Source organism: Sorex fumeus, unplaced genomic scaffold, assembly GCF_029834395.1.
Source record: "Sorex fumeus unplaced genomic scaffold, SorFum_2.1 ptg000014l, whole genome shotgun sequence".
In the NCBI taxonomy this organism is placed as follows: Eukaryota; Metazoa; Chordata; class Mammalia; order Eulipotyphla; family Soricidae; genus Sorex; species Sorex fumeus.
The window spans coordinates 6,707,574-6,734,322 of record NW_026606071.1 but is presented as its reverse complement, the minus strand read 5'-3'; the positions used below and the strand labels follow the sequence as shown (position 1 = coordinate 6,734,322).

Genomic DNA, 26,749 nt, shown 5'->3' with positions numbered 1-26,749 from the left:
GGGCGTCAGTCGGGCTGTGCACGCGGGGTGTGTTGTCCGACTGCAGTTTCCATGCGGAGGATCCACTCCCGGGTTTGGGCGAGATTTGGAAAGGGTAAGGTCCCAAGCTGAAAGTGGGGGGCAGAAGGGTTTGTACGCACCAGGGGGTTCTGTCGGCGATGAATGAGGGACAAGGGGACCCACAAAAGCCTAAGTCGGGTCGTTTATATGTTGGGTTTGGGGTCTGTTTTCTTTAAAATTCACCTATCCCTCCAGGAGCTCACCCGGACAGGGTCAGACCCGGGGCCACAACTGGGATAACCGGTATTCCTGGTGAATGCCTGTCCCGGGCGATGCGGGGCGTTTGGAGGAGAGCGGGGCGCGGCTTGCGGAGGGAGTGTGGAGCGCTGGCTCGCAGGGGGCGCGTAGCCCCCGGGAGCCACAGGCTGGGCGCAAACCCCCGCCCCCAATTCCCCCTCCCCACCACGCTGGGCGTGGGTCCCTAACCCTCTGCAGAACCAGATATTCCCAGCTCTCTTCAGGCTCTGAAGGGGGCGCCTCCGATTCCGATCCGCTGCCCCGATTCCTTCCCCTTGGTGCTGCTTCTTGGAGGGAAGACCCTCTGCCTTTGCTGGGAATAAAAGACTCCCCAGCCCAGGAGGATCGGGGTGGGACGGCTACGAAAGCGGCCTCGGAGGGGACAGGATGGTATTTCTTTATATGCAGATGCATGTGAAAAAATGACATTCGGGCCCGGCGGGTGGGGAGAAGGATGAAGTCGCTCAAACGGCGGGTGCCCCCGCAACACCGCAGAGGGTCGCGGGATGCGCCCACCCCACCCCCAAGTTCGCTGCAGCGAGTCCAGAGGCTCTTCGAACCCGGTTGGCCGAGGGTCGCCTGGAGTGGGCCCAGAGGGCCTGAGCACTGCTGGCCAGCCTCCCTCTGCAAACGACTTCGCTTCAAAGACCCCCCTGACCCTGCTCCCCCACGTCCGCGCTGCAGGTCTGCGTAGCGCCCGTCGGTGGCCGCCCTCTCCCCGACGGGGCGCGGGGCTCTTGCAACCCGGCTAGGCGCGCCACCGTCTTCCCCCTCCCCGCCCGCCTCCCCGCGTCCCTCCCGGCGGCGAGCCCAGGGCCCCAGCAGGGCGGCGGGCCGGGAAGGGCGTGGAGGGCGGCGGGCTAGCGCCGCGGGGACGCCCGGGCCGGCCGGGCAGCGAGGGGGCGGCCCCGCCGAGGCGCACGGAGCCCCGCCCCCGGCCCGGTATAAGTGCGGCGCGAGCCGGCGGCGGCGGCGGCGGCGGCGCGGCAGCGGCGGGGCGAGCTGGCACTGGGGCGCCCGGCGCGGCTGCTGAGTTCGGCCTATTGAGCCTCCCACCCGCTTCCATAAGGCTTTGCCTTTCCAACTTCAGCTACAGTGTTAGCTAAGTTTGGAAAGAAGACCCAGAGAAGACTCTCCCCACCCCTCCGTGCGCCACTTGGCTTTTTTGTTGTTCACCCAACTAGCTTTGCCGTTGGGGGTCTGTTTTTGTTTTTGTTTTGTTTTGCACAAGGCTATTTGTGATTTTAGTGGTGCTCTCCTCGGTTGCCTACACTCCTCTTCACAAGCACCTCAGCGAAAGCAGCAGCAGCGGCGGCTTCGGCAGTGGGAGCCGAGGGGGAGCCTGGTGTCATGACCAGGACCAGAGAGCCCAACCGCCAGGGAGGATGCTGCGGTGAGTTGAGCGTGCACGGACCTGGGCAGACCTGTAGCTCCACCGAGGGCTAGGCAGAATGCGGCTCAGTAGTGTTTTCTATATAACTCCTTTGCAGGGCAACTCGAAGGTGTGGGCATAAGGCATGCAGGCCGGCAAGGATGGAGTAGGCTGCGTAGTTTGGATGGCCTTGTTTAAAGGGAGTGAAAGGATGTTGAACGAAGAACATTTTTCATTTGCGTATTAAGTTAGGCAGCTATTGGCGGAATTTGAGTTGGTATTGAGTAAACTCAGCTCCTGGATTCCTAGATGACCCCGTGGAGTGTGCGTTGTTTACTCTACGAAGTAGATTTTAATAGGAGCAAATGAAGAGGCTTGAAAGCGTTCCAGCCTAAATGAATGCCTTTTCTCCCCTTTTTATTTTTCCCACTCTCTTTTTGCAGGATCCTTCGCAAACTACCTGACCTCTGCGAAATTCCTTCTCTACCTTGGTCATTCCCTATCTACTTGGGTAAGTAAGAATATGCAGTAACTCTTACAACATACTTGCACAATTTTGTGTCCTTTTATTTGGGCCGGTTGTATTAAGCCACCTTGCAGTTTGTCATGAAACTTAAACAAATTGGACAAGGTATTTTGCCCCGGAATATTTTCCCATAGGTGTTAGTAAATGCTGTTTAATTATAAGGTTATAAGACTGTAGATTGGTAACTACCCAAAGACAATTAACAAGCAGAGGAATGTTTGTATTGCTTGTAAATTGTATGTTACATTACTAAACGATAGTAAATAGAAACGTTTGGTTCTCAGTTGGGAAGGATATCACTTCCACCCTCTTTCACTTTGAAATGATCAACTTCAGCATCCTGCACTACGAAAATACAGCAGAATAGTGACTGACTCAGATTAACACTAACATTCTAAGATTATCAACACAGTTGACCCCAAAGCAAATATCTGAGTGATAAAATTTCTAGGCTTTAAAAAATATTATCTATAGGAGGATTTTTCAGGAGCATTGCAGGCTCTTTAAAAGCATCATTCAATCAGCAACTGCTTCCTAATTCTTCCTTGGCTTCATATGTGATCTTGGAGGGGTCCTAGAGAGTTCATGAACTTGATCTTGCTAGAAAAAGAAATAACTACAAAAAATGCTGGGTGTGGATTTAATAACAATAAAATCTTTATTATTTTTTAATAATCAAATCTTTAAAATAAAACAATTATTCTTTTCAAAAGCTATCAATCCGAGCATATTGTAGTAACACCTGGTATTTATTTTAAACCTTAAGGTGAAAGATTTTGAGAGTACAGTTTGTGAATGTTATTTACTTTTAAGTTGGAAACTTCATATGGATAATCCTAAAGGCATTTAGAGGGAACTGTTGGTCAGGAAATGTGTACCTTATGGCCTTGGAAAATTATTAAGCTCGGTTATCAGCTCTTTAAAAAATGTTAGTTCAAAGATGACTTTTTAGAAAGGCGGGCACTTCTTTCCCAGATGCTCAGAGGAGGATGACTCTGCAGATATGTGTAAACAAAGTGGAACCGGTGGTTAGCTGTTGAGTGTAAGCAGAAAGCTAGTCACACTGTCCTTAATTTATTGAAACCAATTCCTTGTGCTTCCACTAAAATTCAACAGGTGTAAGGTATTAAAGAAAACACAACAGGTGATGGAGGTTGGATCTGAAATTCTTACCTTCAGATATGAAACCCGTCTCTTGGAAAATAAGTGCTTTGGTTCCAAATACTGTTTAGGTTTAAGGTTTATATAACCTCTCAATAATCGGTTGGGGGGTCACACTTGCCTAAAAGTGGATCCATGATGGTTCTGTGTGGACTTTTTTGGTCATGTCTATTCAAATTCCATCAGAAAAGTGACAGACACTTTTAATATTATAGTAAGTAGAACAAAGGGGGTTCTGTGGATAAATTGGATTTTAAAAAAAGAAAAATTAAAAATTTGAGCTAAAATCGTAATAGGATTCTATGAATTTCCACATCTCATTGCAAAGAGGTGTAAAGAGGAATGCTTTCTAGCTGTAGTAAATTCTATCTTTCGTATTTTGTTTCCCATTATACACTAATTTTATGATAATGAATTTGCTGTGTGTATAAATATGTATATAGGTGTGCATGCATATGTATTCATTCCCTGATAACTCTTGATTTTCTGATTTCCTGCACACTGAGCGTAAAGGTGTTAGAGTACAAGGTAATATCAAGTTAAATTTGTGTAGGATTGGATGGTTTTTTATTTTTGCATTCATTTTTGTCTGCCAGATCAGTACTCTGTATTATACTTAGCCAAATAAAAGTTACTGTTAGAAGTGAGTCCTGTCATAAAACAGCTGCAATAAAATTTAATATTGACTTTATTTATTTTAGGGAGACCATACCTGGCAGTGCTCTTGGCTTACTTCTGGCTCTGCACTCAGGGGTCAGTCCTGGCAGGGTTCAGGACACTCATATGGAGTACTCACTGTCCTGACTCTCTGGCTCATGTATTGACTTTTAAAAGTTTTTACATAGCATTGTCTGTAGCACTGTCCTCCCATTGTTTGTTGATTGCTTGAGCGGGCACCAGTAATGTCTCCATTGTGAGACTTGTTGTTCCTGTTTCTGGCATACCGAATATGTCACAGGCAGCTTGCCAGGCTTTGCCATGCGAGCGGGATACTCTCTGAGAGGGACGGAGGAATTGAACCTGTGTCGGCCGTGTGCAAGGCAAACGCCCTACCCACTGTGCTATCGCTCCAGCCCTATATAAGATCACAAATATAACAGTGGACACTCATGCAAGAGAGTGGTCTATTTCTTATATCTTATTCTCATATCATCTCCATTTACACCCCAGCTCTCTCTCTACTCACTGAGATTGCTGTCAAAATTCCATGCGAAATGTCACCATCCAACACTATTCAATTTTAATTTTCCTCATAGCATTTACACCACCTGACTGCTCTGCTCTGCTCTAGCTCTGCTAATTGGGATACAAGCTGCATGAAAGCATGGGCCTTGATCTTGGTCAATGGCTGGACTTCTAGTGTCTGCAGTAGTGTTGGGCATATAGGGGTGACTCCGATAATGTAGGGATGATTAAGTGATTAGTAATTGTGATCATTCTATTCAGATATTCTTCAACTCTCAACTCTCAGTATTCTGGTGGTAGATGAACACATAGACAGACACCAGTCTGGTGGGAGGGCAGGAAATGAATGTAAGAAAGGTATGATCAGGCTTGAGATTGTTCTTGACCAGTATTTAGAAATTTAGAATTTATCTGATTATTTTTTGAATCACCGTGAGCTAGACCATCACAAAGCTATTCATGATTGGGTTTCAGTGTATATTTCCCACCATCAATGTCCCAAAGCTTCCCTCCTGACACCTCCTTAACCTTCTTCCCCCACCCCCCCACCTGCCTCTATGGCAGGTAAGTTTCTTCTCTCTCTCTCTCTCTCTCTCTCTCTCTCTCTCTCTCTCTCTCTCTCTCTCTCCTTTTGAGCATTATGGTTTGCAGTACATCTACTAAGAGGTCATCTTCATGCTTGTTCAGACTGTTAAGTATTTTTATTGGGAAGGTATGGCTGGAGTAGCTTTTTTCTTTTTTAACTGGGTGGTAGCTTTGGGCTGTGGAAATGACTACCAGAGCTTCAAAAAATTCAGTGAGATGGGAGGGGGGAGGGGTAACTTACCATGATCCAGAGAAATCCTGAAGATTTCAGTCACAAAACCGTCATCCCCAAATTTCCAGCAGGTTAATATATTGGTGAGGTCCTTCTCGAGAAGGTGGAGTCCAGCCAGGGCCACGGCAGTGAGTTTGGATTGTGGGAGCAGTTGACTGCTGGGGGCTCTGTTTGGGCAGGCACCAGGCTAACCTTCCCCTCCTCTAATATACCTGGGTCTGTTCAGCTTGCACAGGTTTGGGATTAATTGCTACATTTGATCTCTTTTGAGATTTATTTATGGGTCTCTGAAGCAAAGCCGACAAATAAGCTTGTGTGGCTGAGCCAGAGATGGTTTCTGGTCGTGGCTTCCACTTACTTAACTTTTGGTGGTTTAATTTCTCAGAAAACTTGGTCCTAAGTTGTTGGAGTCCAGTCAGAGGCACAGTGGTGATTTTGGAGTATCAGAAAGCCTGAAGGCACCATCAGGCTGCTGATGTACTTGCTCTGCAGGTGTAGGTTGATCTTCTGGTGGTGCAGTACCACCTGTGCCCTGGTGGCGATGGCTGCAGCAGTCCCCCACCCTTGGCAAGGACCAGAATTAGGGCCAGGCTTGCTACCTTTCACATTCTGGGTTCTCTGCGTGGGCTGCAACCCCCAGTCCAACAGAACCTGACAGGGGGCATATACCCCATCCTTGGTCTCTAGACAGTTGACACCCAGGGAGATTTTCTTCCATAATATGCTATGGGCAGCATGGGTTAGTCCAGGTAAGAAATGGCAGTGGGGCCACTCTGCCATGGTGAATCACTAGGACCCAATAGTGGGAACACGAGGCACCCCCTTAACTCTGGGACCTTTGCTCTGCAGTGGTGCTCAGTTGGACCTGAAGAGCCCTATTCTGACACTTAAAACTCTACCATTGGGCTGGAGCAATAGCACAGTGGGTAGAGCATTTGCCGTGCATATGGCCGACCCTGGTTCGATTTCCAGCAACCCATATGGTCCCCTGAGCATCACCAGGAGTAATTCCTGAGTGCATGAGCTAGGACCTGTGCATCACCGGGTGTGACCCAGAAAGCAAAACAAAAACAAAAACAAACAAAAAACCTCTACCACTGCCCATAGCACAGAGAACTGCGGTAGCTCTGCCTGCTGGCCACTATCCTCACAGTGCAACTTTTGGGACGCTCTCTGGCTGGTTTCGTTTAATGATGCTTTCCCTGAGACAGAATATCCATGGGGCACCCACAGTCACTCACACCGTAATCTTATGGGTCCATTGGTTGCTCAGAGCTTTGCCATCCCTCTGCCAGCACAGGCGCTTGCCACTGTGCTGCTGCCACCTTGACTGGAAGATGGAAGGAAGTCAACCTTTATCTGATTCTTGGGCTATGTGAACGTGGCTTCTTAAAGCCCAAACCCTGTGGGAAATGAGCTAATGAGAGTGATTTTGTTCCTCTCTCTCCATGGAGGAATGAACAAGAGAGGGAAGACTTTATAAAATGATATTTTGGGGAAAATATAGTAATTTTTTTAAAAAAAGAAGCAATAGTAAACTTTTCTTTTTAATGATAAGAAAGAAGGAAATTTACTCAGTGAGAAACCTGTTATTTAGAGCATTTGTGTGCTTTTATTTTTAGAAGCTACTTAGAGGAATGGAGATTAGAATCAATTGTTTCCCTCTCCCTATCACATATTATTTTAATCAAATCCATTTTTGCTTCTCATACTTAAAGATTAAGAAACTGCTGTAATTTGTTGTCCATAAAGGCATCTTCACCTTAATATATAAATATCTCTTTTTATTGGTTTCAAATAAATTATGTGTATGATACACTTTCAATCAGTTCAATGGTATTTGCAACTTAACTCCTACTTAAGTGAAAACTTTCTATTATAAAATCAAACGTAGATGAGCTATTTCAGAAATATTAATCGTGTGCCTGTTAATTCTCAAACTCTCCAAAGATTGACAGAACAAATCTAACTACCAGAAATCAGTCAAGACTTTTGTCTCCTGTCCTCACTTTCACTCATTTGCAGTGGCAAGCTGCAGCGTATCCTCTCTTAGACTGATTCCACTGTCATTTGTTGTGCATTTATTCTGAGCCACACACTATGCTGAGGATTAAGAGGGAAGAAAGTTCTAGATTTCACATCCCTCACTTGTCATGTGATAATAAATCTCTATGGTACCTCCTGGCTTCTAGCAAGTGTTTGTTTTTAACATTTCATTTACTTGACTGTACCCACCCTGGTCCCTGAAGCTTTATTCTTACATTAATTTTAAATTATGGTGCTGAATTATTTTCATAAATATCTACACTACATCAAGTTTTCCCTGCCTTGGGCGGGATTGTTCTTGTTGAGGTGTTGTGCACTTGTACATGCCATCAACACCCCAACACACACACACACACACACACATACACACACTCTTTCTCTCTCTCTCTCTCTCTCTTACAACAAATCTAACAACTCCAGATATTGCAACTTGGCCCTTGGAGGATCATATCGCTCCTCACTTGAGACAGGTTTTCATGATGTTTATTGTAAACAATTGAGGACGTTTCTCTGTATCAATATTAGTCTTAATGGTTGCCCTGGCTTTATTAAGTTTCTAAAAATTATTTGGCATAGGATAATGCATAACACCTGTATATTAAATTTATTAGGAATTAGTAGCTTTGAAGTGAATTAAGAATATAAGTACTTTCATATAGTACCAAGTCCACAAGGAACTTAGCTTGGGAATTTTGTTTCTTGCAGTTATTTCCAATATAGGTTATGAGAGAACATTGTTACCTTGTTTTGTGTTAACCTCAAGAAGTGAGGAACCTACAGTCCAATATAGATGTTTCTACATATTAACTTATATGACTTATTTATTCTACATTTCCCTTCATGAATTCCAAATTCCTATATATATACTGGGGTGAGAAAACAGTGGTAGATTTTTTATCCTTTCCAAAACCCGTCTGCATTAAGCTATTATAATAGCTGCTTGATTTTACACTTATTTCTCTAAATCTTCATGCTGGGTCAGAATTGTTGAGATTGATTTCATCTTTCTGATTAGTTCTGCCATGTAATGACTTGGAAATCTATCTGTAAAATTCAGTGTTGATTTTAGAATGTAAAAGTAAAACAAACTTTCAGTAAAACAAACAAGACAAAAGATTTTTGTCTCATCATTTTACAGACTGGGAAACAGGACCTTTCTTGACATTCAAGGTAGAGTGCAGGTATATTAACTACTGTCCTGTGGTTCCATTCTGGATCAGAAGGAAACAACTTGTATGCATCTCAGATTAGAGTAGAAAAATCTAAGGAAACAACACATTTTATTTCAAAAACTCTTCTTGGGACAACATTTTTCCCCCTAGGATAATGAGTATGTCTATTTTATTAATATGTTATCTCAAATTTTTAAGATGTATTTTTCATGGTACAGAGATGGACAGTTTTGTACTCAGGGATCACTTCTGGTGGGCTCTGGGGACCATATGGGGTGTCAGGAATGGAACCCAGGTTGACCTTGTGCAAAGCAAATGCCTGTATCTGCTGTACTGTTGCTCCAGCCAGCCCTGGGATGGACAGTTTTAAAACCTGACTGTTGACTTGAAAAAAATTTCTTTGGTGTAACCAGAAAGTACCTTTTGTAAAGGAAGTAGCCTTTTGCATAACTGACTGCAAACTCTTCTTCTTCAAGGGAGATCGGATGTGGCATTTTGCTGTGTCTGTGTTTCTGGTTGAGCTCTATGGAAATAGTCTCCTCCTGACCGCAGTCTATGGGCTGGTGGTAGCTGGATCAGTTCTGCTCCTAGGAGCCATCATCGGCGATTGGGTGGACAAGAATGCCAGGCTCAAAGGTGAGTGATTCTCTAACTCAGATTGTGTTTGTGCAACTAGTGCACATGTGTCTGTGTGATATTGATAACTTTGTCTTGGATCTCCTGGGGTGCTTGAACAAAGATGGGATGCTAGAATCTTGACCTTAAAGGATTTTTTGGGTGTTTTTTTTAAACTCTGCCTGCTCATAAATTCCAAATGTTAATGATTAACAAAGTAGCAGTCTTCTTGGAACCATGTTAAACATTAAAAGCTTGCTTAACCCAGCCATCCTTTCTCACCTTAAGGGACTCCCTGTCATGTAGTGTCCTGTGACAGATTTATCATCTGTACCCTGGGCCGCTGGTTCCACACAGAATTGTGTGTTGGGATGTTGAGAATTGTAGATTCAGAATAGCACATGTGATTCTGGGTCACAGGGATCTGAGTTACACATTTTTGAGGGTTAAAGAATAATATATTGACATGTATTGTGTTAGTACTGAAATCATACATTTTGATGTAGGAATGAGAGAAAAGTAATTGAGCAGTTCAGTTATTCAGAAACCTGGGAAAACTGAACAATTATTATTCAGGGCAAAAATTTCATGAATTGCTCAGTTAATGCTAAAGCCTAGGTGTGGCATTGCAGATGTTACTAGTTTTCTTTTTTTCCTTTTCTTTTTTTCTCTTTCTGTTTTTGAACCTTACCTGGGGGTACTTGGCTTGCTCCTGGCTCTGTGCTCAGTGATTACTCCTGATGTATCCCAGGTGACCAGGTGGTACCTGGGATCGATCTGGGACTAGACTGCATGCAGGACAATCACCTTAACCTTATATTATCTCCAAGCCCATGCTATCAGCCCTTCTTTTCAGTGTACCATCTTATCTTGGGTAGAGAGTAACTAATTTTCTTTTTAATCAAATTCTGTATATTTTTGTTTTGAAAATGGTTAGACTAAGAGACATAGGAAAAATGTCTTTTTTGCCATCATTAAAGTATTTGCATTATTAAAGTATATTACAAATATACATATACATATACTTGATCACTTGATTCCCTGTTATTCATCGATTTACTCGAGCAGGTGCCAGTAACGTCTCCATTCATCCCTGTTGCGTGCTAGCATAGCCCAATGGCATCTGTTCATTCTAGGAACATGCAGAGCCTCAAACCGATCATTCAGGGTCTTGACGAAGAAGTCTGACCATCTTGTAGGTGGGCGTCCATGCGATCTTTTGATGTCCCGTGGAATCCAGTCAGTAATGACTCTAGTTCAGCGGCTGTCTGTAAACCTCATTACGTGTCTAGCCCATCTGATTTTTGATGCCTTGGCAAATGAGACAGTGTCGCTGATTCTTGAGCGTTGACGGAGATCCGAACTCCAGATTCTATCTCTCATTTGAGTGAAGCGTGATATTCCAAGCATAGCTCTTTCGATTCTTCTTTGAGAGACCCGAATAGCGTTCTCATCCTCATCCCTAGGCCCAGGTCTCTGAGGCATATGTTAACGCAGGAAGAACAGTGGAATCGAAGAGATGTGCTCATAGCTGGAGGTTCTTTGTCCTCTTAGTTATTTCTTCAACGCTCTTGAAGGCATTCCAAGCCGCTCACTTCCCCCTGCGTAACTCAGGTGCCAGGTCATTCATCATATTGATTTCTCGATCTAGGTATATATACATATACTTAAAGTATATTATAAATTGAACTCTTTTAACTTCTTGATGTTGAACATTGAAATTGTAGGCTAGCTAAAGATAGCTGAGTTAAATGTTGAGTTAGGCATTGTTGAGATAGTAATAGGGTTTCAGTGCCTGCCTTGGGTATGACTGACCCTGGTTAGAGTTCCAGAACCACATAGTCCCCAGAATATTGCTGGGTATAGCCTGGGAAAGCCCCCAGTACTGCTTGGGTATGGCCTTGAGAACTACATGAGTGGTCCCCAGCGCAGGGGTTGGATAAATGTGCCCACAAACACCAGCCTCAGGTGGCCAAGGCTAAGCCACGAGGGGACCCCCATGTCTCCTGAGCACTATTTGGGAGTCTTCTCCAAATAACAGTTTGATAGAATAATGATATCCCATCTGTACAGTGTAATCAGTTTATGTCACCCTCCATGAGAATCTTTTCTGAGTTAACCCTTTCTTCCCCAACACACCTGTGGATATTTGTTAATAGCTTTTGTATTGTTGTTATTCTGTCTTTAATTATCTGTTCACATATCTGTCCTTCCTCTGGTGTTTGGGTCCTGAAAGGTAAGACTGTTGTTCAGTTACTATTTTATATTTATGTAATAAATGTGCATATGAGTGAATTAATTCCACGTTGGGGTTTTATTTGAAACTAATTTCAGAAAGCCAGGTTTTGTCATAAGGCTTTGATATGACCTCCCAAGATGAAATGAGCTTCACTATCCTTGAAAACAAGAGCTGTAATTACACCTTATATTTACAACTCTGGATTTTCAAAGGGTTTTTATGTACATTTTATTTTTGCACCCTAATGACCCAATAAAGTAAGGACCCACCTTAATGACCCATATTATAGATACAGGCATAAGAGACATTAGTAAATATGGCCTAGATTGTCTACCTTCCATCGTCACTTTAAGAAATTTGGCAGTTCACTGCTTATTGGACAGCCAGGTATAAGCTGGTGGTGACGGGGCAACTGTGGCCTCATAGAATGGGGGGCAGAACCGGCGCATCCTTCCTGCCCCACTGAGGCCAAGAGTTGCCCTCCACAAGTGGCTCTCCAGCACGGCCATGGCCCCAGAGGCACACAAACTAATTTTGTAACTATGTGGCTTTTGGCAGAAATCCCTCCAGACTTAATTAATAAAATATCAGAAATCAAAAATCATATGGTCTTCATAACCAGCAATAGAAAACAAATTATTTCACAATGCCTTTTCAGCAGGTCTGATTGTTGAGAGAAAATTCCAAATAATAATGGTGCATCTTTTGTTGAAATAATGACTGTAATCAAAGTAGAGAGAAAGAGTTAAGTGAAAATCATCTGCCTCACAGGCATTGAGAGAGGTGGGATGGGGGGTATATTGGGGTTCTTGGTGGTGGAAAATATGCACTGGTGAAGGGATGGGTGTTTGATCATTGTATGACCGAGACTTAAACCTGAAAGCTTTGTAACTTTTCTCACGGTGATTCAATAAATTAAATAAATAAATAAATAAGTAACCAGGAAAAAAAAAGAAAGAAATTTGGCAGAATCTGTAATGGAAGGCATTGGTTTGTATTTAAGAGCAGTGGCACAGAGCATTACTTTGCCAAAAGAAGTAGCGTGGCTACTTTATTTTTGGCCATTTTTTTACATGCATTTCCTATTTTACCATACTGTCTTATTTTAGCAGATTAAGCCGTCCATGTAGGAGGTTATGGATTCCATAACCTTCATTAACCTCCAAGCCTTATCTCCATGCTTTTATTTTAGCTTAAGTAACAAAGAACTGAGGAGAGATAAGTATTGTCTGTGTAATTTAGTTCTGTTCATGATAGTAACTTTCAAGAGAATAAATGAAAGCAGTTGTTTTGAAAGGTTTTACACAAAATGGTAAGTATTTCATCATTTTACCTGCGAGTTTTAATTAGGTTGGTGTGATTTTTTTTTTCTTTACAGTTCAACTGGAAATAGTTGGGGCAAAATTTACTGGAGAATGAATTTTTTCTTATATTAAGCTGCAAATATTTTAACTGCTAGACTGGTGATGTGTGGGTGAAACAGAGCTCCATTGAGATGTTTTGCTGTAGTCAGCAATTTGTTTGTTTCCTTCTACAGTGGCCCAGACTTCATTGGTGGTACAAAATGTTTCGGTCATCCTGTGTGGAATAATCCTGATGATGGTTTTCTTACATAAAAATGAGCTTCTGAGCATGTACCATGGATGGGTTCTTGTAAGTTCTCCATGATATTTTCACAGCAGAAAATTTAACAGCCGGCAGTGGTAAAAGAGGAAAACGTTTGAAGGCTAGAAACTGTTTTCTGCAAAGGGATCTCTGTATTTGTTTTCGTATCCCCTACATGTTTCTCCTCCCCCCATAATAGGCATTCATTAACTACTGTCTTGTTTTTTTATTTGCTTTATTGGCATATCTAAGATTTTATATAACTCAGTTGTTATTTTTAAGTTCATTAGTATTAACCTTAATTTGCACAGACTACATAAAAGTGTTACCCATTTACAAATTAATGAATATAATATGTTCTAATACTAATTGAAATTTTTATTAGGGACATGGTCTAGATAACACTGATTTCAAGTTGACAAAAAAGAGGAAATACTTGGGTGTGGTGGAAAAATATTGGGCTTGTTGTCAGAATTGCATTTTATTGCGTGTATTTGGATGACAGTAAAGGGTTTCAAAGCCTAGTAGGATATTAGAAATCTTCTATTACAACCTTTCACAACGTGGGGTCATATGACTTCCTGTGGGCCTCAATTTGTTCCAGAGGGAAGCACAGGTAAAAATATTATAAGTGGGGTCTGGAGCTATAGCACAGCTGGTAGGGCATTTGCCTTGCATGCGGCCAACCTGAGTTCGATTCCCAGCATCCCATATGTTTCTCTAAGCACCACCAGGAGTAATTCCTGAGTGCATGAGCCAGGAGTAACCCCTGTGCATCAAAAAGCAAAGACAAAAAAAAAAATCAATGTTATAAATGGAGGACCAGAGCCTAAGACTAGTGGCTGACTGGTTAGGTAGGGTTCCACAAGAAGGAAACACAAGAGGACCATGGTTGGAAAAAGATTGAGAAGCACTATGTAGTCTATTCCCTTCAATTTATTGATGAAAATAGTAAGACAAAGTGATACTAGCTTAATGCCCATTGTGAATATAACTAGAGAGTATCTGAATTCTAAATTAAATACAGATCTTCTGACCCTTCATTTTTTTTCAAAAATAGGTATTTGTAGGGAAATATTAAAACTCATCCTTATATTAACACTTTATGGCAACCGTCTCAAAAATGTGCACACAACTGGTGTTTATATAAGGTGTACTACAGATGTATGAATTATGAAGGTATTTTGCCCTTTCACTTGATGACTGATATTTATTGTTTGGTGTGTACAAAGTAAAATGATTTCCTATAAATTAAATTAAAATTGAAGTTTTATTAGTATGTCACCAGATTTCTCACTAGCCTATTTTTAACTATAATTGTAGAGTAAGGTAGGTTTGCTATGGTAAACTGACATTTTAACTCAACTTCCCCTTGAAATTTCATAGACTTCCTGCTACATCATGATCATAACAATTGCAAATGTTGCAAATTTGGCCAGTACAGCTACTGCAATCACAATACAAAGGGATTGGATTGTTGTTGTTGCAGGAGAAGACAGAAGCAAATTAGCAGGTAATTTGATTTTATGTTTCAACAAAATGGTTTATGTTAGGATTTACTGAAATTTGTAATAATGAGGTAGAAACTATGATTCTGGGCATTTTTAAGAACCATACATTCAAAACAGTCTTTTTCTTACACAGTCTCAAAGCATACATTTGTCTCTTGCTTATGAAGTTATTTAGAACCACAATGAACTTCTCTTTTATCCTATGCAAACTAGACAAATAAAGACTATTTCTTTTGAGCTACTTATTTCTTTTATTGTTTGATTTTATGGACAACACCCGGTGTTGTTTAGGACTTACTCTTGGCTTTATGGTCAGGGATCACTCCTAGTGGGTTCGTATGTTATGCTGGTGATTGGGGATAGAACCTGTGTTGACTGCATGCAAGGCAAGTGCCCTACCCAGTGTACTATTGCTTCATCCCTGAGATGCTGCTCCTTATTTTTCTAATGTTATTTTAACTGTTTATAAATAGTTACTTAAAACCTAGAACAGTGAAAATATGTCATAGGACTTATCAGTCATGCCAAGGATGTTATTTTCAGGTACTTAGTTATCTGATGAAGGATTTTATATTTATTCAAAACAAATGAAAACAACTTTATTCTAGGAATCTCTAGAAGTTTTTCCTTCAGTTTAAAGATTATGATCTGTAACTTTTCTGTTTGCTTGTTTTGACCATGCTAACTTTTTTTTCCTTTTTGGATCACACCTGGCGATGCTCAGGGGTTACTCCTGGCTCTGCACTCAGGAATCACTCCTGGCGGTGCTCAGGGTACCATATGAGATGCTGGGAATTGAACCTGGGTTGGCCACATGCAAGGCAAACACCCTACCCACTGTGCTATCACTCCAGCCCCCACACTAATTTTTATTACACTTATAATTGCTGTTAGAGACTAAAGAAAGAGAAGGCAGAATACAGTTTTTAGGATACTTAAGATCTTAGTTGTTCATGGAAAACAAAAGAGGTCAAAGATCCAGAGTGTTTTCAAAGTTGTGAACCATTAAATTAGTATTATTTGGGGCTTCATGGAATTTACCTCATTTGATATTCCCTACCTGTCCCTCAGTGTATAGACTGATCATTACACAGGGTGAAGAGTATGTCTGCCTACTGAACAGATCAGCTGACACCCATCTAGTAATCAGATCAGCTGAATCTGCGCTCTTGGTCACTAAGACCCATTGGTATTATAAACATATTGCTTCACCATCTTGACAGACAAGTTAACCATGACTTGTATGACTTATCTCAGGACACAGAGAGCCATTTTAGGTGCGGGGGTTAGCAAGCAGGTTTGTTTGACAGTACAATGTTATTTTATAGAAATAATAATAAGGAACTGGTGAGAGAAAGAACAAACTCTCTGAAAGATTTTTAAATTTTAAAAATTGCTTAATTTATCACTCTGTCAGCAGTTTTATATTTGATATAGGAATAAGGAGGATGTTTTAGGCAAACTTAGCTCATGTGAATCTGCAGAACATTTTTTTCTGAAACTGGAACCATTATTCTCTGTGACTTCACTTCTGTGATGATTTACTAATTGGAAATAAGTTTGTGTTCCTTTTATCACAATAAACTGTCATCTAATGCTTTGCCCCTTTATTTTCCAGAAAGAAAATAAACTATATTACATAATAGTTTAAGTATGTAATGTATATTTGTCTTAAAGTTCAAAAGGCACAGAAGAGTATGATTTGAAAATAGATAATCTATAGGGTGGGAAAGTTGGCTTTGAAAATGATTCTTTCCCTTATCTGAGTTTCTTAACTCATTTTGAATGGATATTTTAAAAGACATTTTCTCAGAATATTTACCTTGTCTTAGATAAATAAATTAAAAATAAATATTTCACATCACTCTGGGGGCTATTCCTGGCTCTGATGTGATTTTCCCCAAACAACAAAAATATGACTGGGCCATTTTCACTTGTCTTTTTTCATATTAGGATTTACTGTAGACTGTTCTACTCAACCAGTCTATTTTCTGGGACTCTGGAATTTATCAGATTTCAGGAAGGAAGTATGCTGCAGGTTGAACTCTTGTCTGCTGTGATTTCATATGCAGTATGAGTTGCATCCAGCCAGCAGTATAGGACGGTAGCCTGTAGTAGAAAAACCTCATTGTTGTCTACCCTTCTAATTTAATTTTAAAAACAGTGATTTAAAACAGGATAGAAAGCTTCTATATTTTTCAGGATTGGCATTTGGTTCCCTTTCTCCTACAAGGCAGAGATAGAGACAAAGGGGAAATGGAGGGTAATGGGTAATTAGAAAACAGAAGAGGTAGGAGCCTGCCTTGGGTTTTTAAAGGTTGTATCTGTGCACAGACATAACAACTCTTGTCAGGAATAATTTTTGTTTATACAAGTTGAGTTTTGAGGTTGATGGCAAAGAGTTCTTGTATGCAGCCCACCCAGGTTCGTTCCCAATATCCCATATGGTCCCCTGAGCCCAGCCAGGATGACCCCAAACTCAGATCTAAGAGTAAACCCTGAGCACACTCAGTTGTGTCCCCAAAACAAAATAACCCCATCCTTTGAAAAAATTTTAAGTTGTATGACTGAGGTTGTAGGACAGTAGAAATAATCCCTGAAGATTTAAAAATTTTACAATTTCAGGGGCATCAGAATAAAATATAGCTGGTAACCCATATTAGCTCCAGAAAATGCATTTTTCCCACAAACACATTAATTACTTTGTTACCTCACTTGTCTAGCTACTTGAGTTAGTGTTTTAGTAAAACATTCTCCTGTGACATGACCTTTAGTCTGTCAAACATATTTAAAACTACTTCCTTTTCCTAGACTTTTCCCCATCTATTGTATTATTTTTCTTCCTTATCTCCCTTTGCTAATCTTTGTGAATAGTTTTCGAAGTTTTCTTTTGTTCATGGTCTAAAGAAACAAAAGCTGAGAAAGTGTAGTATATTAGTTTCATGTTGGATGTTTTATTGATTAAAAGTTGCTTTCATATTTGAAAGAGACAAATCTTTTTCCTCTAATTTTCTCAGGAAATCTGTTAGTATGTATGAAGTATAATATATTCATTACAAAAATAAAGAGTCATTTCAAAGCATATTTTATATCACAACTACAGCTCAAAACAGTTACGTTGTACTGAAATGATCATACATTTGTATATTTGAATAAGAATAGATATGAGTTTATAAAAAGGATATGGGTGTTAAATGATTGGGTCTTAGAATTCTTTTCATTTTTCTTCAGAAAAATAACTGTTTCTTGACATACTCCATTTCTTCTATCTAAACACCATCACATTCCAAAGTGTAATATGCAATATATATCTTTAAATAATAGGAAAACTTTTTAACTAAAATAAATTTGTTTGGGGGCTTTCAGAATCAAGCGTGTAATTTTATTAGTACCTGAAATTTGGATTCATATACTGACTGGCATCATTTGGGTTCGCTCTGTACTTCTGTTTGCATATGAATTAAAAAATTGTTGGGGGCAGGTGGCAGGTAGTGAAGCCTGTGTGAAAATGGTCACAAGATCAATGAAAACTGCCTTTGTCTCCCATGTGAAAGGTGAACTATACCAAAGTTCTCCTGTTATCATGGACGCCTTTTATACTCAGAGAACTAATTGGAAAGCAATTTAGGACCAGGAAGAACTAAAAAAAGAATATAGGCAATTTTCTGTTAATGTACTTATTAGTCATACATTGCTTTCATCTAAAGGTAGTTGAAGTGATTCATAGATTTATCATTAGTTTTTGCTCTATACTCTGAGGTGGGAAATGAAAAAGTAGGTCATTTTCTTGACTTCCTCTCCTCACATCATCTTGTCCTCCATTCTGACTCAGCTGTCTGCTCCCATCATCTTAGATAGACTCTGTGATCAGGTCTAAATACCCCTTTTCCTGTAATCCTCTCCTTACATAATCTCAGTCTTAGACATCCATGTCTTGAACTACTATCTTCTGAAAATCTAGCTCTCTCCTGGTACCACAACCTCAACAATTCTCCAACCTGATTGGTACCTGCAAGTCATTAATTACCTTCTCACTGTTCATGTCCTCTGTTGTCTTCCCTACCCAACTAAATTCTCATTGCATGATTTCCTCTTAGTGCACGTCCTCAGTTTACTGTGCCTTTCTTCATTGAGTCTCTTTCTTGTTCTCTTGCTGTGTGTCTTTGTCTCTGTCTCTCTCTCTGTCTCTGTCTCTGTCTCTCTCTCTCTTTGTCTCTCTGTCTCTGTCTCTCTCTCTCTCTCTTTCTCTTACAAGATCCTGCTTAAATCTAACTCTTTCCTGGCAAGAAAACATAATGAGGAAAAATGCTTCTCCTTGCATACTGTTCTCATTTAAAATTCATTAAAATTCATGATCTTTGAGTTCACATTGGTCCTTTCATGCTGTCATAGGGGCATACAATTTTCTTCAGTTCTTAGACCTTCTTTCCTAAATGACTATTTATGACTTTCTCTTTTTTCTTCATTTTGTTTTTCCTCACACTTTGATGGCCTTGCTTCATATTTTGTTGAGATAATGGGAAAATGGAGCAAGAAGTGCCATATGCTTTCACCTTTACATTGCTCTTATTGTTTGTATCTGAAGCCCTCTGTGAGGCCTTAATTCTTGTTCCTCTTAGTGAATAGTTTAGAAAACTTCCTTTTGTGCAGTGGATTCAGTTTCCATTTGTCTTTCCTCCTTTCTTCTGTATTATTTTTACTTTTTGTAGTTGTTCTGTGATCACTGAAGATCGCGTAGGCTTGATTGTGGTACTTGCATATGTACTCACTGGGGACTGCACTGCTTTGTTGTGGTGCTGGTGCCTATTTTGGTTGCTTTGGTGCTCGCACATGCTCGCTTGTGATTATGCTCCTGGTTCTGTGCTCACATATCTTGTGATATGTAGCTCATTATGGCCACTTGTTTTGAAAAATAGGCATATGAACAGCTTATGATTAATTTGTTTTTTCTTAAAAATACTGTTTTGGGAGATGGAGAGCTAGTACAGTGAGTAAGGGTCTTTCCTTGCATACGGCTGACCCAGTTTGATCCTCTGAACCATATGTGGTTCCAGGAGTGATTCCTGAATACAGAGTCAGGAGTGATTCCTGAGCACAGAGTCAGGAGTAAGCCCTGAACACCACTGGGTGTGGCCAGCAAATTTTTAAAAGTCTAAGAAATAAAAAATCCTTTCTGGTACCTTATTTCTTTGTCATTGACTTAAAAGATATAAATATATATTTATGTGGAGTAGGTGCTAATCTCATAACTATCATCAACCAGCTATTTGCAGTATCTCCTCTTTCTAAGGTCCCAAGTAACTTCATGGGACTAACCTAGATCTACTTCATAGTGCTCATCTTTATTGAGACATCTTTAAAAAAGACAAACAAGACATCTTTACAAAAAGACAGTGTCTTTTTGCCAGTTGATTATTCTCAACTCTTTGAAGCACAGTTACCTCCTTTGGAACCTAGCCTCTGCTTCTTAAATGAGACATTTTAAAACTTATTAAAATTTTCTCAACCTCCACTTTTATTTATTTATTTTATCTATGGACCTCATATGGAAAGTGGAGGTCAAGGAAACTTTGGCCACATAGTTTTCTGAATGTCAAAAAAATAAAAATTAAATCAAATTACACTGTATATTGAATACAGATTGATTGCCTGTGTTGCATTACTCAAACCAAAAGGGATCATGAGAGTAGAAAAAAAAAGCCCTATTCTAAGACATGGCATTCTCCTGTTTCACTCAACTCTTTTCTCCCTTTTTTCTTGCTAATGTCTAAACATAGGCAGAACCAGGACTCAATCCTCAGACCTTGTCTCAATCTATTACCATTCTCTCAAATTCATCTCATCTTGTTGCTTCAAAATTCAACCAACTCATGACTCCCAATCTGGCTCTTTATTCTCCCTTACACTCCAGACTCATATATCAAATGCTTGCTTTTTTTTTAACCTCTTGAATGTCAGTAGGTCTATCAAAATCAGATCCTCTAGACCTAAACCCTTGTTTATTTCTTATTTCTCTGATGTTTCGTCTTCCCCTTCTCAGTCAGCAGCAACTCTATCCTTCTATTGGTTGTTCAGAGAGGGGAAATAAAACCTTTATAGTGCACCTCACTTTCTCTCATACACCTCATCTAAGCTGTTTGCAAATTTTTCTGACTCTACTTTAAAGTACCTCAATGAGCTCTTCATTTCCATCGAGCTCTCCTGATCCATTCCCATGACCATCTCTTATTTGTCTTCTGTTTCTATTTTTGTTTGCCCCAACCCTCCACCTAACTTTTCCTTTCCTTTGAAACTTTTCCTTTCCCTTGAGAATTTTATATATATTTTTCCTGCTTAATTTTTTTTTACCACAGTAGTTAATGAATATTTGACACAGTCTGTGTGTCCTCTGTATGTCCTTCCCTTTTTTTCCTATGGGAATATGATTTCATGAAGACAGGGAAGGATATTCTTCATATTCCCCCATAGTATCAGAATGGTGTCCCCCCATAGACATTTAAAAAGTGTTTTTGAAAATATGATTGTAGCCACTGATCATTTTAAAAGTTGATGCAAGACTAGTTTGTGATGCAATACTAAGGACATTGTGATTTTTTTTTTTTTTGGACATTGTGATTTTTAAGGCAAGTCTAATGTGACTTGATCCAAGCAATAAATGGTTTTCTAATACAATGGTTTTCTGAGAGTTCTTTTTAGGCTTTCACATTTTAGAAATCCATATTCTAGGTCTATGAGTTTGTGCTATATAAGTGGGCAGTCACTTATTGATAGATGGGGCACTGATCTGCCTTTCACTCACCTCTATAGATATGAATGCTACAATACGAAGGATTGATCAGTTGACCAACATCTTGGCCCCAATGGCTGTTGGCCAGATTATGACATTTGGCTCCCCAGTCATTGGCTGTGGTTTCATTTCGGGATGGAATTTGGTATCCATGTGTGTGGAGTACTTTCTGCTCTGGAAGGTTTACCAGAAAACCCCTGCTCTAGCCATGAAAGCTGCTCTTAAAGTAGAGGAAGCTGAATTGAAACAGCTGAATTTACACAAAGGTAAATGTTTTATTCTTATATTCTTATGCTTAGACCTTGAATGTTGGTAAAGAACAGAATGATTTTGAATTTGTATCACATTTTATTACCACTAAACGCCATCATAAGGTGACTAATCCGTTTGGTAGATGAGGTAAAGCCATGTGTTTGAGGGGTTGAGAAACAGTACTGGATTGTACCTCAGAGGATTGTAATTGGGACTTCTTGTGAACAGTTGACCAAAAGAAGCAATCAGTGGAAGAATGGCTGGATAAAGTTGAACCATAGGAATGGGAAGAATAGTGGTGGCAGAGAAAATAGGAAAATTATTAGGAGTTTAAAATGTTGTTTCAGGACTATTTGTCAAATACAGGAAAGGAATGAGAATTTTTTTTTTAATTTTTGGTCACACCCGGTGATGCACAGGGGTTACTCCTGGCTCATGCACTCAGGAATTACTCCTTGCAGTGCTCAGGGGACCATATGGGATGCTGGGAATTGAACCTGGGTCAACTGCGTGCAAGACAAATGCCCAATCCATTGTGCTATTGCTCTAGCCCTAGGAATGAGAATATGAAGGGGAGCATTTCCTAAGAAGATTGTTTTGGGCCTTTTTTTTTAAAATGTAGGAGTACTGCTATTTATTCAGCCACTGATTAGTCTGGTTGAATTGTGCATGAATTCCACTGTTTTGGGCTTTTGGGCTACTGGGATCTTAGGGTCCCAGTAAGTAAGATATTGTATATTCTCAACTATTAAATTTTGTCTTATAAAATTTCCTATTTACTTTGGTGGGAATGTAAATTGCTAAGAGAGAGAGGGGGATACCAATGGTATTTTAATTGCTGCTTCAAAATTGTTTCTTGGCTGGAATTCTTTATCAATAAAAGAAAGTACACATTATGTTTTAGGCTATTCATGGTGGAATGTAAGAAGAAGAAGGAAAATATGCAAAGATAATTGGCTTTCTTTCTTTATAACTTGCTCCAAAGTAATGACTTTTTTTTCCCTTTTATTAGCAGAAACTGAGCCAAAACCCCTGGAGGGAACTCATCTAATGGGTGAGAAAGACCCCAACATCCATGAACTTGTACATGAGCAAGAGCCAAGTTGTGGGTCCCAAATGGCTGAGCCCTTCCGTACCTTCAGAGATGGATGGGTCTCCTATTACAACCAGCCCGTGTTTCTGGCAGGCATGGCCCTTGCGTTCCTCTATATGACTGTCCTTGGCTTCGATTGTATCACCACCGGGTATGCCTACACTCAGGGGCTGAGTGGATCCATCCTCAGTATTTTGATGGGGGCATCAGCCATAACTGGAATCATGGGAACTGTGGCTTTTACTTGGCTTCGTCGAAAATGTGGCCTAGTTAGGACTGGATTGATCTCCGGATTTGCACAGCTCTCCTGTCTGATCCTGTGTGTGGTCTCCGTGTTCATGCCTGGAAGCCCCTTGGACTTAACGGTTTCTCCCTTTGAAGATATCCGTTCTAGATTCATTGACGCAAATTCCGTACCTGCAGCCATCTCTACAGAAACACCTGAAGTCCTTACAACTGAAATGCTCACAACTAATGGGTCTGACCCTAATGTTTTCTCTGCAATGAGTGCTAAGTCTGAGTCCATGATCTCTGTCAGCCTGCTATTTGCAGGTGTCATTGCTGCTAGAATCGGTAAGATGTCTCTTTTTTTTATCTTAGTGAAGTAAAGCATTTTTCTGCAGTGTAGTTTCTGAGAGAATATGACAATAATGATCTGGAATATTGCCCAAGTATTTTTTTGTTTTGTTGTGGTTTGGCTGTGGGGCCACACCCAGCAGTGTTCAGGGCTTACTTCTGGCTGTACACTCAGGGTTCCCTCCTGGCAGGGAATTGAGCCCAGGTCAGCAGTGTGCAGAACAAGTATCCTACCTGCTGTACTGTCTAGTCCCAGCCTGAATGTAATTTAAGCAAATCCCACTCTTTGTCTTATATTTAATCTAGAATTTAATACATAAATTTTATTTGACAGTGTTTTCATGTATACACAAATGATTTTTGAAAACACAGGCTTGTGCATTTTAAAAATATTATTCTGTTAATAAAATTTAATTAAAATATTATCTATGATAGTCATACTGATATTTGATTATTTAGAATCTTTATATTGCTATAACTATTAGTCTATAGTCTATAATTTAGAGACTGTTTCAATGGGCAAGGGAAAAAATGAAATGTTTCTACTTAAAATGAAAACACTTGGGTGAGTAAAAGATCATTCAGTGGTTCTAACTTATGTGTATTTATTGTATAATTTTCCAAACAAATAGATTTTATAGCTCCAGAAGGAAACAAGGTAAAGACTTCTTACGAAGCAATGTTTGATCAATCATTAACAGAGTAGCTATGAATTACCTTTTCTGAATTTGTTCTTGAAATGAAACCATACCTATTTATCTTGTGATACAAAGCAGTTCATTAATTTATCACAGACATTAATATTCAAGCAAGACAGCTTTATTGTCGGGGCTTTAGAAACCAAGTAATAAATGTAATAATGGTTTAAAGTTTCTTTACATTTTAACTACAACAATATATTAAGTTATAGTTTGAAAAAATTAGCTTAAAAATAAAAAAATATGTACTTAAATAGGATTTATTCTGTCTTTGATTTTAGAATTTTGCTTTTAGAGTATGAATAAACATCAAAAAAAGAATTATTAAGTTTGTAGATTAAGATTTAGTTTTGTCTGGAAAAATAATTTCCTGAAGATACTCAGCACTTATTAATGAAAAATAATTCTCTATGACACAGCTATTATAAACAGATATTTATTTTTAATATGGTGACTTTCACCACATAAGCATAGTAATAGGGTTAAGTGTGTTTTGTGCCCATAAACTAATTTTAAATCTTTAAATATGAAATATAAAGCAATTATTTAAATTCAATTCTTTCATTATAGGTCTTTGGTCCTTTGATTTAACTGTGACACAGTTGCTGCAAGAGAATGTGATTGAATCTGAAAGAGGCATTATAAATGGTGTACAGAACTCCATGAACTATTTACTTGATCTTCTGCATTTCATCATGGTGATCTTGGCTCCGAATCCTGAAGCTTTTGGCTTACTCGTATTGATTTCAGTCTCCTTTGTGGCAATGGGTCACCTCATGTATTTCCGGTTTTCCCAAAAAACTCTGGGCAGCCGGCTGTTTGTTTGTGGTCCTGATGAAAAAGAAGCTACAGATGAAAACCAAACCAATACATCTGTTGTATGAAACAGTTTTAACTGTTGCTATCCCTGTTACTAGACTATATAGAGCACATTTGCTTAGTTTATACTTCAGAATTCCAATAAATGGCTGGGTGTTTCTCTCTGGTTTTAACACAGCTGTACCTTGAGAGCTAAAGGCTATTTAGGTAACCTAAGAAGAAATAAGATGGTTAATATCCCTTACATTTAGAGGTGGGAAAAAATGGGCAAAGAAAAATTTAGTTCTAATATGGAGACTAAAATATACCCCCTATTTCTCATGATCAGATAAAAATTTATATAAAAGTCATTAGTATGAATTGAGTTATTTCCAGTAGATATTTATTATATGTATTAGAATTAAAATACTTATAGAGGTCCAATTAATTGACTTATTTTGGACATTTTATTATTGATTATAAAACAAATTTTGCTTCAAATATGAAGATTAAAGTTTGATAAATAGTATTATCCTTACTGATCTTATTGATCTTAAGGGATTTACACATATGTGGAAAGATGAGATACTTATATAGTGTTCTCTCATAGAGTCTGTGGGTTAAATTTAGAGAGCACCTTTATATTTACAATGTCAGCTAGGGAAATTAGTTTATTTAGCATATGGAGAACTGCATAAAATGGCTTATGATGTCAGCTGTAGGTAGAGGCAAAGCTGTAAAGTAGATTTGTAATACAGCAAATGCATAAGGGCTTTAGACATGCCAACAGTTTGACCATAGAAAACTTAGTCACTTAATGACACATGGAATGTTTAATGGCAAAATTCGCATTTACCTTACACCACTATCATTAATGATCTCTATCTTGGAATATGAGGGAATAAGCTTTTAGCCTTGCAAGTTCCATGTAGAAAGCAAAGCCACGCTTGGAAAGGTTTTATTTTATAAATCATTTGATTTACTTTTAACACACTGGCTCACTTTGAGCATTTTTACTTTTACTGTTTTATACCCAGGAGTTATTTTTACATTGTTGTGTAGAGCAAAACTGTTCATAAATGTATCCCTTTCATATGTCTTTGGAAAGAATGGGGTTTAAAAATAACTTTTGTATATATTAAAAAAAAACTGTTTTACGAGTCATTTTGCAACATGCCAGTACCAACTGGTACTTTGCCTTAACCGTTGATGCACTTTGGAGGAGACTGCAATACGTTGCTGAGAGCACTTTCTTTATCCTTGACATTTAATCTTTTTCTTCTCTCTATAGTATTACATAATGATTTGCTATGTTGTAAAATCTTTGTAAAAATATTTCTATATAAAAATATTTTTAAAATCTTGATTTTTTTCTGAGTCATTGTTTTTCAATTACTTAAACATTGTCTTTGTTATAGAACATCAGTTTGAACAGAATAATCTTTTCCACTAAAAAGGGATACGATGTATAAGGGGACCAGAATGATAATGCAGCTGTTAGTGCATTTGCCTTGCACCCAACCAACCGGGGTTCTATCCCCATCACCCCACATTGTTTCCTGAACCAGGAGGAGTAATTCCTGAGTACAGAACCAAGACTAAGCCCTGAGCACCACCAGATGTTGCCAAAAACCAAAGCTAAAAGGGTTACAGTGTCATGGAAACATATTTTTAATGTTACTAAGTTCATATGCTAGATTGGTATCTTCAGCTTTTATCCAGTTATCCTTTTAATCTTATATACCCTTGTTCCACCATTTGGTTTCCTAGTTTTCTTTTGTGTCAACCCATTTATGCCATTTCCACCTTGGAAATACAGGGGGCCCACAATGGGCAGTAGGACCTCCAGTTGAGAAATGCTGGTCTAGGTTGTTGTGGCTCTGGGGTAAATTGTAGTAAATATGTGACCTTGAAGACACATTTATCTCTAAATTTTACATTCTCTTCTAAAAAATGGATCTGATGATATGAAATCAGTTCTACCTACCTTACAACTTTT

General features: G+C 39.4%; 1 protein-coding gene across 2 annotated transcripts; it reads left to right on the top strand.

Moving 5' to 3' along the window:
• Positions 1-1,269: 1,269 nt before the first annotated feature.
• Positions 1,270-26,116, top strand: SLC40A1 (solute carrier family 40 member 1). Of its 2 annotated transcripts, none has more exons than XM_056111897.1 (8): positions 1,270-1,690; positions 2,113-2,180; positions 9,053-9,212; positions 12,968-13,083; positions 14,422-14,548; positions 21,354-21,599; positions 22,601-23,251; positions 24,523-26,116. In XM_056111897.1, the coding sequence occupies exons 1-8, from the start codon at positions 1,648-1,650 to the stop codon at positions 24,834-24,836; spliced, it is 1,725 nt and encodes a 574-aa protein (XP_055967872.1). In that variant the 5' UTR covers positions 1,270-1,647; the 3' UTR covers positions 24,837-26,116. The 2 variants fall into 2 exon arrangements, with proteins under 2 accessions (XP_055967872.1, XP_055967871.1); XM_056111896.1 differs by having other exon boundaries at positions 22,598-23,251.
• Positions 26,117-26,749: the final 633 nt, after the last annotated feature.

Bases quoted from the DNA above. Each gene is read 5' to 3' on its own strand.
- SLC40A1 (XM_056111896.1), top strand. From the start codon at position 1,648: ATGACCAGGACCAGAGAGCCCAACCGCCAGGGAGGATGCTGCG. The intron at 2,181-9,052 runs GTAAGTAAGAAT...TTCTTCTTCAAG, and splicing joins GTCATTCCCTATCTACTTGG to GGAGATCGGATGTGGCATTT. The intron at 21,600-22,597 runs GTAAATGTTTTA...CCCTTTTATTAG, and splicing joins ACAGCTGAATTTACACAAAG to CAGAAACTGAGCCAAAACCC.